Below are 15,283 nucleotides of genomic sequence, written 5' to 3' on the forward strand. Positions count from 1 at the left end.
TCGGCGATATTTTATGAAGATTAAGTAAGAGGGATGAAACAGCAAAAAATAAAAATAAGCAATTTTATTGGTCTTAAATCACTATTTGACACTCATAAAGAGCAACAACATTACACTAAATTTACCGCCAGGATTAATATCAATGGATGGGACTCACAATCCACTCTCATTAATTTAAGATGAGCTCGTCTAAGTTTTCACAAGTTTTTAACGTTGTAATTGAAATTGTGACACAGATCGAGATGAAAGTTTATATTTTTCTTAAATAAATAAATACTTAATTGCTTATTTTTAATTACAAAAAGTTCAAAATATAAAATCAACTGGAGTAAAGAACAAAGTAGCTGTATTATGGATTTATAGGCTGCGAAAAGTCAATTAAATAATTGAGAAGGAATTGTGAAAGGCCATTGATTCGTACGGTTAAGATATTTTCTATTATTCCAGACCGACTAAGCTGATTCATTTCAATTGCTTTTACCTGTGAAGAATCGAAAATTTTTGCTTCGTTCGTTCGTTGATATTTCCAATAAAATTAATAGAATCTTAACGTGTAAAATTAAAATGTATTTATAATTTATAATAAATAGAGATAGCGGGAAAGGATCGAAATTTTAAATTTAATAAATTTATTTTTCTTGTTACGTTACTTTTATTCGTAGAATTACTTTTTACTATTATAATTAAATTCAATAAAATAAAACGTACAGTATTGATATAATACTCAAAAGTTTTTATTATCTAAATACACGAATATATTAGACTAAGAGATTTTAATTAAATTACTTATCAAGAAAAATGTGTCAGTTTTAAGGCCAATAAATTTTTAATTTTTTAGTTATCGTAACCTCATTTTTGTTACTATGAAATATAAAAAACTAAGCTTTCTATACATTACTAGCGATATAGCGATAGTACTTAGTTTATAATACAAGAAAATCTTATATCAAAGAGATCGAACTTATCACATGCTTACGGTTTGTCATTACTATCGGTAATTTTATTAGATCCTAACAATATCTAATTTTTTAACTATTACAATTTGTCATTACAATCAATAATTTTTTAATTTCCTAGCAACATAATAGAACTTCAGGCCAAAGTGAAATGACGATCCATTTTTCATTTAAATCCGACTTTAAGGTAATCGACAAACAATCATACTATATTTTCAGAAATCTCGATCGGGATACGCATTGTGAAATCAGATATACATATATAAATAATTAAATTTAATAAATTTAATTATTTTTAATTACCTGGAAAACTTCATAATCATCAATCTCGAAATTATTTGGAATATTGAGATTAGGATAAGCATATGGAGAAGAAGTCCATTTGTAACCATTAAGTTGCATTGCTAGGTCTTTCCCGAAAATTGGCATCCATCTGCCATTACAAATTAAAGTAAGATCTTCATCAATCAATTTTCCAATTTTACCTGTGTCAATATATCTATAATCATTAAAGAAAAATACAAAACTATCTCGAGTATATTTGTAGACACCAGGTCCTTCCCAATAAAATGGTTTATATCCACCGACTATTTGATTTGTCCCTCTAATTTTACCGAGTATAATAATTGATCCTTCGTTATTACATTTTTCATGAAATACTGAGGCTTTATAACCATCTCTACTAGCACGAAAGATAAGATTAAATTTGTAAGGAATAATTTGTAATGCTTCGTCATCTTTGTCTATCCATCCCGTAAATAATGATAAATGTGTTGCGTTTATAAGAACAGAATTAACATTAACGTCAAAAGAGAATCTTGATGGTAACAATCCTATCTGTTCTACATTTGTGACCAAGTAAGACTTTAAGATCTCGTTTCTTAGCTTTTTTGGTAACAAATCATCATACGGTAATATTTTGTTGTAATATTCCTCAGAAGATATATTATGGAACCTAATTAAAGGGATAAAGTTCAATAGCATCTTCTCCATCAAAATTAATTCATCCTTAGTCCATTTAGAAGGGTCTTTATTAACAGTAGGTTGTTGTGCGTGAGCCCACCTAACCAAATTATTCCATAGTTCAATTTCATCTAGCGCAAGATCGTCTCGTTTGAGCAATAATTCCAATATTTGTGCGGGTAGTGACAATATTTTATCAGTTCCGAATAAAATAGCTGGTACTTGACAAATCGTTTTTAAACAATAATCTTCCAATATAGTAAAAGTCCCATGTTGAAAAACAATTTTAAGAAGTTCAATGCAATCATCTTGTGAGAATTTATTCTGATCTTCGATCAAAAATTCTTGTATATATTCAGAGAGTACTCTATCCAACCCAAGTTCTTCTGTAGCGACCAATAATTTTAATATATCCGGTCCATTCATGACGTTTAAATTCAATTGTCCACAATATAAATGTCTGAAATATCGATTTAAATTATTAAATATAATAAGTTTTAGGTTCATCAATATATAAAATTTATATAAAGTAATTTTTTTTAATACCTTATAATAATTTCAAAAATATAAGGCGAAATATTTGGTTTCTCAAAAAAGTATTTTCCATCTTTTCTTTTAACCCTGTTATCAGAAAAAGCCGTATCAAAATAATCTGATTGATAACGAAGAATGTTTGAATGAGCAAAAATTTCTTTTTGATCATTATCTTCACCAGCTTGTATAATGACATCATAATCTTTTTTTGACTTGAATAAATTTTCAAGACTGTTTATAACTGGTAAATATAATTGTTGTTGCATTTTTTGTAAAAAGATACGAAGAAATCGCGTAAAGAAATGAAGAAATTGATTTGTAATCATAAACGCGTTAACACGTTTCCTTTTTATTGCGAATTTTTGCGGATTAATTGGTTTAACACGTTACGTAAGTGATCATCAAATTTGACTTAAATTATCAATGTAAATTTTGCGTTTACAAAAACACATGGTCGTAGATCAAAAATCGATTAATCACGTTATATCCTGTATCACGTGCTTGTAGATAATTTTAGCCCCGAAAAATACATATAGATGATCGGCAAGATTTTGGCCTAAAATAAGCAACGTTTCAGGGCCGGAATTATGATAATGCCGGTCGGCATCAAAAAGGACATAAAATTTAGGCCGGCACTATCTAAACAAGGCAAGATTTTCATGAAAAGTTACGGAGTTTTACAGAAATGACCCTATAAAATAGGGGACCTTTTTATGTATTTTTCGGGGGTGACCTTTATGTTTGTAACACGATCAGCGCAATTATAAATAACGAACTTCCCTATAAAATTAAAATTTTAATTTTAAAACCCTTATTATTGTATTTAAATTAAAATTTTAATTTTAAAACCCTTATTATTGTATTTTTAAAACAATGTTTCAACTTCCCGCTGATTGCTTGAACGAGATTTTTGAACATTTAGAGAATGAAAAATTTACTTTACATTCATGCATGTTAGTTAATCGTTATTGGTGTGGTGTTTCTGTGAGAATTTTTTGGAGGAATGTTCGGAATTATAATACTTCGAATTTCAGTACTTTAATTGCTTGCCTTCCAATCACATCAAAAGAAATTTTATATAATAATGGAATTTTTATTTCAACCCCAACTTTAAAAACTCCCACTTTTAATTACGCATCATTTTGCAAAGTTTTATCAGTTAATAGAGTTTATTACAAAATTGAAAAGCTTCTTGAAAATCAACAAAATATTTCACCACAAAGTCTTAAAAACTATACACCTGTAGTGGCGCAGGAAATTTTTCAAATGTTTATGAAAGAAATCTCTTCTTTAAGAAGTTTATCTTTTTACTCATATCCAGACATGACTTTTAACATATATTTTATTGGAGCAAAAGATTGTTTAAAAAATCTCACAGAATTATGCTGTAGTTCAGATATTTCCACCGAAATATTTTATCAACTATCTCAAACATGTTATAATATACAATCTCTTACTATAGGATTTGAAAGAACTATCACAGATGGAATAGCAGATTTAATTTCTGTTCAGAGAAATTTGAAAAGTTTTGATATAATGCTATGTCATGGTCTGAGAGTTGATGAACAGACAAATATAATTTTTTCATCATTAATGTCAAAAATTCCTAATACTTTAATTAAATTAAATGTTTATGGAAGAAATAATTATTTTTCATTACCATTTATTGCCAATTTATCAAATTTACAAAAACTTAAATTATCATTTGATAATAATAAATATTTTGTTAATTTTGAAAAGTTACAATATACTATTTTTCCACAATTACAAATTTTAAAAATTCCAGAAAAATATCCAATAAATGGGTTATTAATAAAATTCTTAGAAAACAATGGGAAAAATTTAAAAGAAATTTATATAGGTGAGAATAAATTTAATTGTGATAATTCATTAAATTTAGCTATTGCTAAGTTCTGTCCAAATCTTAAAAAAATTTCTGTTGGAATTTATTATTATGAATTGGAAACATTAAAAATAATTTTTAATAATTGCAAGGATTTAGAAAGTATTAAAATTTGGTGTGGTGGGAAATACTTCTTGACTGAAAAAGAAGCATTAGAAGCGTTTGCGAATTACTCACAAAATACTTATGAATTGATATTATATTATCAATCTAAAGAACTATTTGAATCGCCTTTGCATCCGGAAGAATTAGAGTCATTTTTTATAAAATGGACAGATCGTAAACCACAAAAATCACTTTCATTGGTTGTTGTTAATTATAATATATATAGTTTAAATACAAATGATAAAAATATTGAAATAATTAATAAATATATTAAATTAGGCATTGTTAAGAAATTCAAGGTTACAGATTTCAATGATGAAGAATGTGATATCATTTCTTAATATTTAGACTATGTACTGTTCTTGTATTTCTTATTAATAAAATTAAAAAGTTCATTTATAAATGTATGTACATGTAATTATTAATAAAGTTTAACATATGGTTAAATACAGTATATGAAAATTTCCAATGCTGTACGCATGTAATGGTAAACTAGATATAAATCATAATCTTACTCCATGACTAAGTTATTTAAAATATCTCTTGTAGAAATTCAGAAATTCTGATTTAATTGTTCGAACTGCAGAAATAATTTTTTATTTCAATAGTTTAGGAAAGTCTGAGGCGAAAATAATGATATCTGAATGGCGATTTCTAGACCTTGCTATGAATTTTAATATGAAATGAAATTTCGCATGATAATAATTATTTTCACATTAGCTCATAATAGGAAAAAATCTTACGCTTCGCTCTAGAAGAAGGGATTTATTATGAATTGGACTTAGAAAATTGATTATGACAGCTCTTCCATATTATAACGAAATAATATTACGAATTTTAAATATGATAAATTATATTACATTGATAATACATCATTGTTTTAACTAATTTGGCGACTGATTTTTAAATTAAAAAAAAATAATGTTATATTATTTATTAAAAATTTCTTTCGTTTAAAATTTTAAATTAAATTAATGAATAAATTTAACGTTAATAAAAAAATAAAAATTGTTCTCTTTATTTTTTTTTATTTTTATTTTTATTTTTTTTTTGGTAAAACGAACCGTTCTTTTATTTATATGATAAAGAACATACAAACATCAAAAAACAGATCTACAGTTTAGTATCAATCAAAAAGCCTAATACCTCCCTCCATACCAAAACCTTCATCCCATCCGATGAAGTTGTGGTACCATTACCTACCATTAAAATGCACATGTACTGTATGTATGTTCAAAAATAAAAATAAAAACTACCTATCCTATTACAACGCATCTCTAAATCTACAAAACAAATACTCGTTCACTATAATGCTAAATCTATACCTATTATAAACTACTTTACACATTATGGCGAAATTTTGACGGTGAGAGCTCCTCCGGTACTTTAAACGTCCCTATATGGCAAGATTTTTCGAAGCTTCTTCCCTACTTTAACGTCCACAAAATCCAACGATTAAACATAAACCTACCCTTCGTTTGTCATCCATAAGGTCCCAAATAAAATTCAAATCGTCAAAAAATTAGACTACAGAAAGGGCGCGTTGAAAATTGTTCACTTATAGTAACCAGATTATATTGTATCAAAGATTTGATGTATGCTTGTATCACGATGGCCCATCCAAAAGGATGTTTCCCACCATAATACCACAAAATAAACCTTTAATAAATAAAATAAAATATTAATATATCCCGAGCTTCATGATATAACTAAATATTAAACCATAACCCTACTAATTCTATCTGTGAATCAAACTAAACCCTAAAAATAAACTACAATAGTTCACCCTTATTCATAACCCAATAAAACCCTTAATTGTAATAATTAAGTTTGCTCTTTTTCATCATAAGAAAAAGGTTAAAAGAATCGACTAATTAAATGCACTGGGCAAAAATCTAATTAATTTCTTATCGTTATCCAGAGACTAAAAAATTTAAGATATATTTATACTTTCTGATGTTATACTAAATTCTAAATAAAGACTTCCATTAAAATACCAATCAGAATAATAGTTTCTAAAATAAAATATCGAACCTTGAATCCTTCTATGAAATATAGGATAGTAAATGACAACTACTTCCCATCGGTCATGATTACCATTAATGATCCCGTATAACCCCAAAAAATAATAAAACAGCATAACCAATAAATTGCCACTAGTTTAACGTCATCGCGGACCACCTTAATCCCCTTATGAACCTCATTTGTTGATAGTTTAAGATTATTCCGGACCGCAGTAAATAAAAATACTTACATTTAAACTAAATATAATACTGCGCTCCACAATTAATAGATTCACTAGGTAAGTTCAAACGTTACACTGCAGATGATTCATATCATGCTTATTAATCAATCATCAAATGATAATTATGAACCGCATGACCTTTATGTTTGTAACACAGCTGACACAATGACATTTTCGTTTTAAATTAAAAATTTTAAAACTCTTTCATTATATTTAAAAACAATGTTTCAGCTTCCTGATGATTGCTTGAACGAGATTTTTGAACATATAGAAGATGACAGATTTACTTTACATTCATGCTTATTAGTTAATCGTTATTGGTGTGATGTTTCTGTGAGAATCCTTTGGAGAAATATTTGGAATTATAGCATTTCGAACTTTAGTACTTTAATTGCTTGCCTTCCAAATGAGTCAAAAGAAATTTTATATAATAATGGAATTATTATTTCAACTCCAACTTTAAAAACTCCCACTTTCAATTATGCATCATTTTGTAAAGTTCTATCGGTTAATCGAGCTCGTTACAAAATTGAAAGGCTTCTTGTAAATCAACAAATTATTTCACCACAAAGTCTTAAAAATTGTACACTTATAGTGGCGCAGGAAATATTTCAAATGTTCATGAAAGAAATCCCTTCTTTAAGAAGCTTAACTTTTTATTCATATCCAAATATGACTTTTAACCCAGTATATCTTATTGGAGCAAAAGATTGTTTAAAAAATCTCACAGAATTATGCTGTGATTCAGATAATTCTACCGAATTATTTCATCAACTATCTCAAACATGTTATAATATACAAACACTTACTATAGGTTTTGAAAGAATTATTTCGAGTGGAATAGCAGATTTAATTTCTGTTCAGAGAAATTTGAAATGGTTTATTATAAGGCTTTGTTATGATCTGACAGTTGATGGATTATCGATTTTTTCATCATTAATGTCAAAAATTCCTAATACTTTAATTAAATTGGATGTTTATGGAGATAATCATTTTTCATTATCACTTATCGCCAATTTATCAAATTTACAAGAGCTTAAATTATCATTTGATTGTGATGAATATTTTGTTGATTTTGAAAAGTTACAATATGTTAATTTTCCACATTTACAAGTTTTAACAATTCCAGATGCATATCCAAAAAATGGGTTACTAATAAAATTCTTAGAAAACAATGGGAAAAATTTAAAAGAAATTTATATAAGTGAGACGAAAGGATGTGATGATAATTCATTAAATTTAGCTATTGCTAAGTTCTGTCCAAATCTTAAAAAAATTTCTGTTGGAATTAAGAAATTGGAAACATTAAAAATAATTTTTCATAGTTGCAAAAATTTAGAAAGTATTAAAATTTGGTGCGGATGGGAATTCTTGAGTATAAAAGAAGCATTGGAAGCATTTGCGAAATATTCACAAAATACTTACGAATTGATATTATTTCATGAATTTACAGAACGATTTAAATTGGTACCAGAAGAATTAGAGTCTGCTTTTATGAAATGGACAGATCGTGAACCGCAAAAATCATTTTCATTAGTAGTTATTAAATATGACGGAATTAGTTTAGATTCTGATGAAAATATTGAAATAATTAATAAATATATTAAATTAGGCGTTATTAAGAAATTTAAAGCTACGAATTTTGAAGATGAAGATTATTATTATTAGACTACAGTATGTATTCATATCCTTATTAGTTATTAACAAAATTAAAATTTTTTATATACTTTAATAATGAAATGTATGATCATAAATTTATATTTTACATTAAAATACTTTACATGATTTTTTTGTTAACATAAACTTTTCTAAAATACTAGTCCTTTGTATTGTATCAATCAAATATGTGAAAGCCAAGAAATAACTCAAAGAAAAATAAATAAAATAAAGTGTCCAATTTTATAGAATTATATATCAAAGATTGATGAATGCTTATATTATTATATTCGCTATTATAAAATTTTCGGTAAATTAAGCATAATAAAGTTTGATATAATATTCTAAGAAATTTTTATTGTTAATTGATCGAACCGTATTTTTTTTTTCACGGCTGTTAGGAGTAAGATATCAAAAGTACTTTAGTAATTAACCACATATATTACTCAAACTATTATGATCAGAAAATTTGAAAAGCGGTTTCATAATAAATATCCAATCAAATTTTTTTTTTTATTTGTAAAATTATAAAGTACAATGCAATAATTAAATAAATTCACATAGTACTGTACGTTGATCATGAAATTAAATTTCAGTTTATTGAATTTAATGCATTATAACTCGAAATTTTATTAAGAAATTTCGTATTGTGTATTAAGACAAAAATATATTTTCCATGGCTGGTTATATATAAAACTCGTTACATTTAATATGTTATAAGTCATTTATTGACTTGAACTTATGAAACCAATTGTTAATGAAATAATCCAAATAAATCCGTTGTTGAATTAATATACTATGAGATGATGAGATAAAAAAAAAATTATATTGGAAAATCATTTATCTTACAAAAAATTAGTCATAACTTTAGCAATTTTATTTCATCCACAATATTGAATATTTTTACTTAGGAATTTTGCCTTTTCCATTTCTTCTATCATACAATATTTTCATAAAATACGCAAAGTTTTCTATATTATACCTAAAAATGCATTTATCTTTCAACTATATTAAGATAATGACTAAAATGCAGTTTATAATTGTTGATAACATTAAACTATTGATCCTAAATTTATTCCTTTTTAATATAAAGTCTTATGGATAGTTAAGAGTTAAACCTTCAGTTAATCATGGTTATAATTTTCTTTTTATATATATACTAATCAAGAAATATAAATACAAATAAAAAGGTAAAGGTATCATAAGTTACAGTCAGTCACGTGTATGAAAAATTAAAATGGTATATATATTTATTTATATACATATATAATTATATCATACTGGGTATAGCTTGTGGCAATAATGTTTATCTAAAATTACCCAATTATTTTTGAACAATCTATATGTATTATGGTTAAAATTATCGGTAAAAATTGGCGTAACCGACAATTGACAAAAATAATGTCATTACATTACTTTATAGAAATAATTATTAATCTGTTTGGACATAATAACATAATAATAAATAAATTCTATTATTAGATAAAAAAAAAAATTCCAATAACGTATTGTATAAGATCGTTATATGATGTATCTTTAATTTAGAATGTCTTAATTCCTTTTCTTTATCAAATTATTGCTCAATTTACTTAATAAATAAAAATGTCTTTTTTTAGAGCTCATTATTTTCATAGAAATATTCTACCATCTCGTCAAATCTCATTTCTTCAACCACCAAAAATTGCCTTAGGAAAATCCAATTCTCATTTTCTTCGTTTATCACAATTAAAATCATTTACAAAGTCTGTTTCTACTTCTTCATCTTCTCTTCAGGAGGGGATTAATCCAGTATGAGCATATTTCTGTCTTTTTATATATATATTTTTAGTTAAATTATTAAATACATTTTTTTATTATTTTATTAATAGATTTTTACCGCATACCCCTTTATAACTTTTTTCAGTAGTCTTATGTTGGTAGATATTATTTATACCTTTTGTCAAAATAAATGTACTAAATATCACATTATTAAGACTTTTGAAAATGGTAATCAACCTAAAGTAGAGATTTCACATTCAAAATATTTATCTCGATCTGAGATGATTGATCAACTTAAAAATATTTTTAACCCTCATGAAGATCAATCTTTTTATCATATCATTTATGGTATAAATGGAATTGGTAAATCAACTTTAGTTAAAACTGCATCAAAAGAAGTTGGGCAAGGTGTTATATATGTTGAAATTCCTGCTAGTGTTTATGATTTAAATGAAGCTTTTGCAAAAGCTCTTAATATGTCACCTAATAAATTTACTTTTACAAACCGAATAGCACGATCATTCTTAGGTAAATCTAGTATTAAAATTTTTATTATTCATTATTTAATAAAATATAATTTTGATCCTTATTTTTTTCTTTTCGTAGAAGGATCTAAAGAACCAGAATTAAAACAATATTTAGAAGCCATTAAATATGGTGCTGAAGTGTACAAAAGGAAACATGGCAAACCTCCAGTCATTATTTACGATAATGTGGATCACTTAGTTGCAAAGCATTCAAAAATCCTTGATTTACTTCAGAATGATGCTAAGAAAAGCGCTGATGACAAAAAATATATTACGGTATTTGTTAGCGGTAAAAATAGTACTTTTAACAAAATGTATTGTAAGTGTCTATAAAGTTTTTTTAATTCAATTTCTTTATTACAGGCAAATTTATAGAAAAATTAATATTTTTACTTTTTTTAGCAAATAAACATATTTGGCCACATGCAAAAAAACTAGTAATGGAAATTGGTGAACTTAGTAAAGAAGAATCAATGAATTATTTAGTTAATAAGCGCGGGATTAAAACCATAAAAGAAGGCAGGATTGATACTACAGAAGCAGAAAAATTATATGAATTAGTTGGTGGTAATATTAGGGATTTGAGTAATGTAGCAGATAAATTTAATGCATCTTTTGAAGGTAAATTTAATAATAATTTATATTAAATAAATTTATAAATTACTATTTCTTATTAACTCTTTTTTTTTTTTTTTTTTCTGCAGATATTAAGCAACATAAATTAAATCGAGTTTTTCGTAAATTTTGTAATGCAAAATTAAATAAAAATCAGGTATATCATAAAGCAGGAAAGAATGTAATCGAGGCTTTATTATATAATAATAAAATGCTTGACTACTTGACATATAGGAAATTCTTTAATAATCCTGATGAAGCTGACGAAGTTTTGGAGGCTAATGTATTTGCACATCATCCAGAAAAACATACTGTAACATTTGAGTCTCGTGTTATAGAACGTTACGTCCAAGAAAATGCTCAATATATTTAATAAATAAAGTCTATGATTTATTCAATAAAAAATTAGGAATAGACTACATTAGTTAATAATAAAGCCATGTTATGATGTTTTTTTTTTATGCTGATTGATCAATATTTTATATCAACTCAAAAAATTCTGGTATTTTTTAATGGTATATATATATATATATATAATGATAAAATGATAACTATTAAACTTCAATCATTTTAAAGTGAATCCAATACAATTTCATTCATATATTAATAGTAATTAATATGTAACTACAGAACTTTCATTACATGGTACTTTCTTAAATATATCTGCACCATAAATTCACATATGGCTTGTATGACATAGTAGATTAAAACAACTTTATTAGGGTGTTTTGCCATAAAATTGGACGATATGTGCAATAAACCTATTCAAATGATATCTATTTATTTCTGTCATAAAGATTTAACGATTTAGTACATAATAATTAGAAATTATAAAAATAAATATAAAAGGTAATAGTACAGCTAATAGGTTCAGTTGACGTTAATTTTATTGTTGATTTTTAAGATTTAATATTTTTTTTTCCATTTAATTTGATGCAAAAGAAAAGATTAAACTCATTTGAATAAAGATTTTTTGTTGCTTAAGACATGAAATCAAGTAACCAATTTTCTTATTATTATTATACTAAATATCCATATACTGTAGTTATAACCCTTGTAAAATAACGTATAGTATTTCATATAAAAAAATTATACTAATTATAATTTAAATTAAAAACTTATCCGATAATAAAGATAAACTTAGAAATAGTGAAAATCAGTATTTGCGTTAATTCATAATAAACCTTTTTATAAATTTATAAATCATATTCTATTCATATTATAAAGACCCCCTAAAAGGATAAATATATAACGGTTTAACTATTTTTTAATTACTTGGAATACTTCATAATTCTCAACCATAAAGTTTTCTGGAATATCTATCTTAGGATAGATTATACCAACATTAATACTATAAAAATACCAATTATTAGCTCCACTACAGAGAAAGTCGCCCATATGCGGTCCTTGAGTATCATGGCAATAAATAGCATAATTTGCATTATTAACATAACTTAATTTTGCATTAGAAATATCTTTTTCATCTTTAAGATAAAATAGAAAACTATCTGTAGTGTTTTTCCAAATATTACTTCCACACCAATCAAGTGGATTATAACCTCCAACTAATTGTTTTGTACCTTGAATTTTTGCTATCCAAATAGTAGCTCCTTTATTATCACAATTTCTATGAAATGATGAAGCATTAAATCCATCCCTATCAGAATTATATAATAATTTAAATTCATAAGGGTTATCATATTTATCATAGGAAGAATCTTTTCTATCAATCCATGAAGCAAATAGTGGAATATGATTTGATTCAATCAAGGTTGAATCAAGTTTTGGTCTTCTTGAAGACATTACATTAGTTTTAGGTTTCATATCAGGAACTATATGAAATTCTAAAAGTTTATGAATTAAATCTTGAGGCAAGATTTCTTTATAACAATAAACTTTATAAAAGAAATCTGCAGGGTTAATATCATAAAATCTAATCAAAGGGATAAACCTTTGTAATGACCTTTCAATTTTTATAATATCTTCTTTACTCCATTTCGTTGGATCATTTATCACGTTTTGTTGATAAAAACACCATTTTAATAAACCTTCCCAAATCTTAATTTCTTCCATATTTAAATCATCCCGTTTAATCAACATTTCCAATAATGGAGCTTTTAAATCAATAAATTTATCTGAATTAAATAAAATTTTAGGTTCTTCACAGATTTTTTCAAGACAAAAATCCCATAAATCCGTAAATGTTTCATGTTGATAAACAGTTTCAAGAATACCAGTTGGATTTTGATACAAAAATTCAGTTTGATGTTCAATTAAATATTCTTGAATATAAGTAATCAATTGTTGAATATTAAGTTCATCAACTGCTATCAAAAGTTTTAATACTTCAGGACCTTGTAAATTTTTCAATTCAATATTTCCACAATAAATAAATCTAATAGTAAAATATTATAAATAAATTTAATATTAAATAAATGCAAAGGAATATTACATTTTTAATGTTTTATATAATTACCTGAGAATGATATTAAATAAATGAGGAGAAATATTTGGTTTTCTTAAAATAAATTTTCCGTCCTTTTTCTCAGCCCATTCATTAGAAAATGCAGATCGAAAATATTGAGACCTGATACATAAAATGCTTGAATGAGCATGTATCTCTTTAATATTTAGTTCATCCCCTGCATAAATAATAACATCGTATCCTAATTCAGTTTCAAAAAGCTTTTCATAATCACTTGATAATTCTGCCCAAAATTTTGAAGACATCGTTTTAAAATATTTAGGATGAAAAAAAAAAAATTGTTTGCAATGTAATACAATTTAATTATATTTATATCAATAAAGCCATGCATATTGCCAATCCATAGATATTCGGGTATCGGGTATACAATAAACCGGTGCTAAATGTATAGTGAAACAAATTATAATCTGCATTATATGAAACTATAAAAATTTATGAATAATTTTAAATAAACTAATAGTATGAAATTAAGCATCCCTATTTGCATGAGATAGTATGATATTATAATCTAAAATTATAAAAGAATTTATTATATTAAAGATTCTCTTTATCAATCCATGAAGTAGAAAAGCAATATGGATTTATTTAATTAACGCTAAATCCTTATAAAAGAGACGTGCATGTTTAAATGTTTAAAATTAAATTAAGAAATAAATTTGCTAATCATCTTTCAATTTTTGAAATCTTATTATGAATGAAACATTTCATATCAATTTCAAATTCAAATCTTTTTCTGATAATTAGCATCAGCAGTGGTTTTTATATTGTAAATTTATTAGAGTTAATAGTTCTGCGTTTTTTTTAAAAAAATTTACTTAATGGTTTATTAATTTGATGAGAAATTAAAACAAATGATACAAATTTTAATAAACATAATTGGATAAAGATTGCAATACCTGATACCTTTTCAACTTTTGTATAATATTAAAATTAAAATTTTTAGATCTTTTGTCTAGGATAATAAAACAATAAACTTATATTCAACGATTAATGAACTGGATAATGATTCATATACCTCTTTACATTATTAATGCATAAATTATTATTTTTTAATTACTTGAAATACTTCATAATTCTCTACCATGAACCTTTCTGGAATGCCTATTTTAGGATAAGCAAAATTAACATTTTCATGGTTATAAAACAATTCAACTATTAGTGCCGTCACAATAAAAATTACCCATATGTGGTCCTTTATCACTACGGCAACGAATAGCATAAGTTGCATTGCTATTATTAACATAACCTAATTTTGCAGTAGAAATATTTTTTTCATCTGTAATATGAAATAAAAAACTATCTATAATGCTTTTCCAACAATCTCCACCCCAGTCAAGCGGATTATAGCCTCCAATTAATTGTGCTGTACCTTTAATTTTTGCTACCCAAATAGTAGCTCCTTTATTGTCACAATTTCTATGGAATGATGCGGCATTAAATCCATCTCTATCTGAACGATATAATAATTTAAATTCATAAGGAATTTTATTATTATAATGTGATGAACCTTTTTTATCAATCCATGAAGAAAATAGG

The 15,283-nt window shown here is 25.6% G+C and overlaps 3 protein-coding genes across 3 annotated transcripts; all 3 read left to right on the forward strand.

Annotated features, from left to right (window-relative positions):
• Window positions 1-3,326: 3,326 nt before the first annotated feature.
• Window positions 3,327-4,802, forward strand: OCT59_005008 (uncharacterized protein; the record flags this gene model as incomplete). Its single annotated transcript, XM_025314088.2, has 1 exon — window positions 3,327-4,802. One exon carries the CDS (start codon window positions 3,327-3,329, stop codon window positions 4,800-4,802), a length of 1,476 nt encoding a protein of 491 aa, XP_025185831.2.
• A 2,126-nt stretch (window positions 4,803-6,928) lies between these two features.
• Window positions 6,929-8,374, forward strand: OCT59_005009 (uncharacterized protein; the record flags this gene model as incomplete). Its single annotated transcript, XM_025314089.2, has 1 exon — window positions 6,929-8,374. One exon carries the CDS (start codon window positions 6,929-6,931, stop codon window positions 8,372-8,374), a length of 1,446 nt encoding a protein of 481 aa, XP_025185832.2.
• Window positions 8,375-9,964: 1,590 nt separating this feature from the next.
• OCT59_005010 (uncharacterized protein) lies at window positions 9,965-11,635 on the forward strand (the record flags this gene model as incomplete). The annotated part of the gene is made up of 5 exons (XM_025331558.2): window positions 9,965-10,150; window positions 10,231-10,648; window positions 10,727-10,966; window positions 11,050-11,268; window positions 11,352-11,635. 5 exons carry the CDS (start codon window positions 9,965-9,967, stop codon window positions 11,633-11,635), a joined length of 1,347 nt encoding a protein of 448 aa, XP_025185833.1.
• Between the last annotated feature and the right edge of the window lie 3,648 nt (window positions 11,636-15,283).

The sequence above is a fragment of the Rhizophagus irregularis genome, chromosome 13 (genome assembly GCF_026210795.1).
Source record: "Rhizophagus irregularis chromosome 13, complete sequence".
Lineage (NCBI taxonomy): Eukaryota > Fungi > Glomeromycota > Glomeromycetes > Glomerales > Glomeraceae > Rhizophagus > Rhizophagus irregularis.